At 53.0% G+C, this 5061-nt stretch overlaps 1 protein-coding gene across 1 annotated transcript; it reads left to right on the plus strand.

Moving 5' to 3' along the window:
• The first annotated feature begins 228 nt into the window (after window positions 1-228).
• On the plus strand, window positions 229-4766 carry RASL11B (RAS like family 11 member B). The gene is made up of 4 exons (XM_032400352.1): window positions 229-538; window positions 1154-1210; window positions 2382-2458; window positions 3271-4766. The coding sequence occupies exons 1-4, from the start codon at window positions 394-396 to the stop codon at window positions 3736-3738; spliced, it is 747 nt and encodes a 248-aa protein (XP_032256243.1). The 5' UTR covers window positions 229-393; the 3' UTR covers window positions 3739-4766.
• Window positions 4767-5061: the final 295 nt, after the last annotated feature.

Here is a 5061-nt window from a genome sequence, read left to right on the forward strand (position 1 = left end):
GCCTGCCATTGGCTGCGCTTTCGGCTCGCGCCCACACGTTGCCCCCTCTCGGGCCGGCAGCCCCACTTTCCCCGCGCCTCACGAGGCCCAGCACTGGCTCCCGGTGCCCCTAGGGGCGCGGCGCGCGCCGAGCGGCGCCGGGGGCGGAGCCTCTCGCGGGGCGCCTCGGGATTGGCCGCGGGAGGCAGGGGGCGGGGCCAGCCCCGGAGAAAACAGCGCGCGCGCAGCCCGGCTGCAGTCCCCGTCCCGAGCCCGAGCTAGTCCTAGTTGCCGCGCGGCCGCGTTCCGGTGCCTTTTTACCGCGGACCCCTCGGGCCGGGTTCTCCCGCCCGTTCCCGCGCAGCACAAGACGCAGGTTCCGTCCCGCGTGGTGCAGCCCCGGCTGGAGCGGCGATGCGCCTCATCCAGAACATGTGCACCATCGCCGAGTACCCCGCCCCGGGCAGCGCCGCCGCCGCCGCCGACTGCTGCCTGGGGGCGGCGGGCCGCCGCCTGGTCAAGATCGCTGTGGTGGGGGCCAGTGGCGTGGGCAAGACCGGTGAGTCTTCGCGCTCGGGCGAGAACCGGCTCATCTCTGGGGCTGGACGTGGACGGCCCCCGCTGGGAGTTGCGTGTGAGCGAGGCGTGGGGGAGAGGTGGGAGGGCAGCTGGCCGCCCATCCCCTCCTACTGATCCGCTGCCCCTCCGCGAGGACCTGAGCCAGCATCGCCTCCAACCCCCTTCTTCAACAGATGAGGGAAACTGGGATCCAGAATGGCCGGGCCTCCTTCCGGGCACCGCTGGCGCAAGTGGGATTAGAACTTTGGGGATCTTGAGCCTGCCTGGCGGTGCCTGGAACAGAAGGGGGACTTAGGGAACAGAACCCCTCCTGGAGGTCTTTAAGGTTAAGAAAGACCTTTGTCTCCTGGAGGCGGGTGGGCCAAATGACCCTTCCAGCTGGACAGAGCCATAATTCACCAGGCCTTCGATGCCTTTTACCCCCTCTCGGTTGTGTCTGGAAGAAGGGTCAAGGAGCTGCAGGGTAGGAATTTCACTTGGTGGCCGCCCGGCTTGCTTTCTCTGCGAGAGTGGTTTCCCAGGCTGGGGGTGGGGTGGACACCAATTTAACTTCTCCAGAGTTAACTCTCTTTCCTTTCTCTTTTCTGACCTGCAGCTCTGGTGGTCCGGTTCCTCACCAAACGGTTCATCGGTGACTATGAAAGAAACGCAGGTGAGGAGGCGCATTTGGAGAGAGTGTGCTCGGCTAGCACAGGACTGCTCTTAACCATTTTTCAGTGTCTCCCAGGGAGCCTCGCTCACAGTGACAGTCTGAGCATCAGGATCCTGCCACTTCCAATTTTGCTTGCCCCCTCCCATAACTGCCATCTGGCCTCATTCCATTCCAAGCCCATTCATCATTTTATCAAGTGCCTGAAAGTATTCTCCTTGGTATGTTTTAACTATAGGGACCCCAGTTGGAAGCACCCTTTGTACTCAAGAGCCTCTCCCTTCAAAACACTCCTGCAAAAGTCATAAAAAAAAAAAAAAAAAAAAAAAAAAAAAAAATGGCCAGCTCCTTCCCCCACCCCCCTCCCTCTCTGTTGGTCGCCTTTCAGAGGCGACCTTTTAAGCAAAAGCCAAAGGAGAGCCGTTGTAAACCTAAAGTTCTCTTTTTTTAACAAAGAAAAAAATAACTAGGTGGTAGAATTTGAGGAGGGGAGCTCCTAAATAAGCCAGAGGACTCTATTTCAATCTCTGTGATTAAAGATGGCCACCGGGGAGGCTTAAGGGCTTTCTACCTATGCTCTGTTAGCAAATTGCTTAAATCCTTAGACCATATTTAGTACCTAAGGGGATTATTTGAAATGTGCTATATAAACCGTCCCAAGATAAGGCGTGACAGCCTTCTGCTTTGATGTAGATTTGGCTACCATTATGTCACATTTTTATTCCAACTGATAATGTTGGCTGTGCATTTACTAACAATATTTGCCTACCAAGTTATTATACCTAATGACTAAACTGATGCCAGAGAGTAATGAAGTACTAAATTAAAACAAATGGCCATGAATGCTGAACAAGAAAATTTACTTCAAGGAAATACTCCACATTTAAAATGGGATAAGTCAGTTTCCAAAAACTTGCAAACATTGCCTTGGTTTTAATAAATGCCCTAAACTGGGGTTAGAATTGCAGTTGTTTAAAAAGAACGGCTGAAATACGCTCATTAAATAGAATAAACTATAGCTTATTTGTGTGCATTAGTTCAGGTTGTATATTTTTTCTTACTTAAAAAAAAATCCCACCATGTTTTAAAAGTTGTACAAGAAGGAAAGACATAATATGTGTGTGTGTGTGCATATACACACACACACACTTTTTTTTTTCTTTTGCCTTTCTAGGTAATCTCTACACCAGACAAGTGCAAATAGAAGGTGAAACCCTGGCTCTCCAGGTTCAAGACACCCCGGGTATTCAGGTGCGAAGCTCTGGGATTCGTTACTAAGTCACAGGGAGCCCACTTGGCTATGGGATTGTTCGGTTGTTCTCAGAATAAAGCTTATGCTGAAGAGGAGAGAAATTTGGGGGAGTCAGAACTAGGCTTTGCACATGTTGCTTGTCACTTCGGTTGTCTTTGGCTGTTGGTCAGTCTTTGCCTGGCTTCCTTTGGGAGATTTGGCTGAGGGGCAGAAATCCTAGGAGGCTTCTGTCCGGCAGGAAAGACCAAACCAAACACATACGGAATTGGCACAGTTGGCTTGCTGTGGTTGAAACGATCGGTTTTTACCTTCGTGCATTTGGCATTGAAAATCAAACATTTAGGTCTAGTCTTTAAATCCGTGGGATCACTTTAATATTGTGGAAAGTTACTCTATAGACAAAAGAGCCCTGCTGGTGTGTGTGTGTGTGTGTTTTTTTTTCCCTCTTGAACTGGGCGGTTATCCAGGTTTAAATGCTTCCAGCTCCTATCTTTACTTCCCCAGACTTACTGTCTAGCCAGTTAATTTCCCATTTTGTGCAACTACAAAGTCTCTCTGCGTGGAGTTCTCTGCAGGTCAATTTTCCACTGGAGTGTGGTGAGCTGCACTGTTATTTATTCAGCTCCGTGCAGCTGGATCAACATATTGTCAAGAAAGCTGAAGCGTGTGGGGAGCTAGCCTGTTTATGGCCTGCAACCTGGCATTACCGTCAAGGGCCCCTTGGATCTCGCGGTCCGGCTGAGCCAGGGGCTCTCTGCGGGACCCCCCCCCCCCCCCGGTGTTCACCTCGCCCTCACCCCCTCTCTTGCAGGTGCACGAGAACGGCCTGAGCTGCGGCGAACAGCTGAATAGGTGCATCCGCTGGGCCGATGCCGTGGTGATCGTGTTCTCCGTCACCGACTACAAGAGCTATGAACTCATCAGCCAGCTCCACCAGCACGTCCAGCAGCTGCACCTGGGCAGCCGACTGCCGGTGGTGGTCGTGGCCAACAAAGCCGACCTGCTGCACGTCAAGCAGGTGGACCCCCAGCTGGGACTGCAGCTGGCCGGCATGCTGGGCTGCTCGTTCTACGAAGTGTCCGTCAGCGAGAACTACAACGATGTCTATAACGCCTTCCACGTCCTGTGCAAGGAAGTGAGTCACAAACAGCCCAGCAGCACGCCGGAGAAGCGCAGAACCTCCCTCATCCCCCGTCCCAAGTCCCCCAACATGCAGGACCTGAAGAGGAGGTTCAAGCAAGCCCTCTCGGCCAAAGTGAGGACTGTCACCTCCGTCTGAAGCAGGGACGTCCACCGGGGGGGGGGGGGGGTTGGTCTTCCCAGGAAGGGGGCCTGAGGATCTTCTAGTGCAGGATCGTTGAATGCTGGCAGGAGTTTGTGGTTCCAGAAAGGGCCGGAGCCGAGGGGCCAGGAGGGCCTGGGGAACTGCTGCAGAAAAGTCCGCGTTCTGAGCAGGGGGACAGAACTGCCGAGGCTGGGGGGGGGAGCCCACTGAGCCGCTCTGGACACACGACCTGGACTCGGTGTCTTTTCCTTTGCCGTGGGGAGGGCGGCAGAATCGCTTTGGAGTCCGCTCCTTACCTTGTAAATGACCGTCAGCTGTAGTTTCAGCAATGGGATGGGTGTGCTTGACAGCGGGAATGAAGAACAGACTAAGCACTGTCCCCTTTTTTCTCTTTCTTCCTTTTCCCTCTTCTCCCCCTAAGAGGAAGAACTGCTTTTTCTCTCACACATCTGATTTGCATCTCCGGAACACTAGTCCTGACAGAATGCCTTTCTAACCTGAAGGATACCCCAGATTTCTTCTTTAAGGAGCAAGGAGGAAATTACTCCCCCGCCCAGCCCCCCAGTAAAGGGTGGGGCTTAGGGGCCAGATGTGATGTAGGTGGACGGCCATCTGTAGGCTTACGGTGCCTGCCGGAAGGGACTGCTTCCTCCTGACCCAGGACGGGTGTGCTTGGGCGAGTATGTGTTAAAGGGTTGACAACTCAAACTCTTCAGCCCCAGACTTTGAGTAATTGTGAGACTGTATCATTTTTTTTAACTCTTGCATCAGGTACGGAAAAAAAAAAAGATGTGTTCATTGACTTTGGTGTGATTTGTGTGAGTGGCTCACGGCAATGACGTCGGGTCGTTTCCCAGGCCTGGCCGAGCCGTGGCTTAAATACGGAAACACGGTCTTACGGCGAGCGAACAGATAGAGGGGCCGCCGCCGAATCCCCGACACAGATGCACTTTAAAAAGCCACTCATTCTTTGGCTTAAACTGTAATTAATTTATTTTATGTACAATAAATCTCATTTGAAAAGAACAGACCCCTGACTTGGTCTTTATTGAAATGTTCACATTCTGTCCTTTCACACAAAGCGTTCCTCGGTGTCCTGTACTTCTTGGTCGCTTGGCGTCAGGCGCTGTGCCTTCCTAGGGTCACCTCGGAAGTCCCAGAGCAAACCGACGAGGTGCGTACTCTTGTCGATGAGGAGACAGGCTTACAAACAAGCCAACTCACTTGTCAAAGGACCCCCCCTCCCCACCCCTAGCCTGTGAGCGCTGTGAATTGTAATTTGCTGCCTTATATTCAAGAGTAGTGCATATCCTGTCC

Source organism: Phoca vitulina, unplaced genomic scaffold (genome assembly GCF_004348235.1).
Source record: "Phoca vitulina isolate PV1807 unplaced genomic scaffold, GSC_HSeal_1.0 scaffold3, whole genome shotgun sequence".
Taxonomy (NCBI): Eukaryota; Metazoa; Chordata; class Mammalia; order Carnivora; family Phocidae; genus Phoca; species Phoca vitulina.

Excerpts from the sequence above, each read along its gene's own strand:
- RASL11B (XM_032400352.1), top strand. The coding sequence starts at position 394 with ATGCGCCTCATCCAGAACATGTGCACCATCGCCGAGTACCCCGCCCCG. Across the intron at positions 539-1,153 it reads CAGTGGCGTGGGCAAGACCG|CTCTGGTGGTCCGGTTCCTC; the intron begins GTGAGTCTTCGC and ends TCTGACCTGCAG. Across the intron at positions 2,459-3,270 it reads AAGACACCCCGGGTATTCAG|GTGCACGAGAACGGCCTGAG; the intron begins GTGCGAAGCTCT and ends CCTCTCTTGCAG.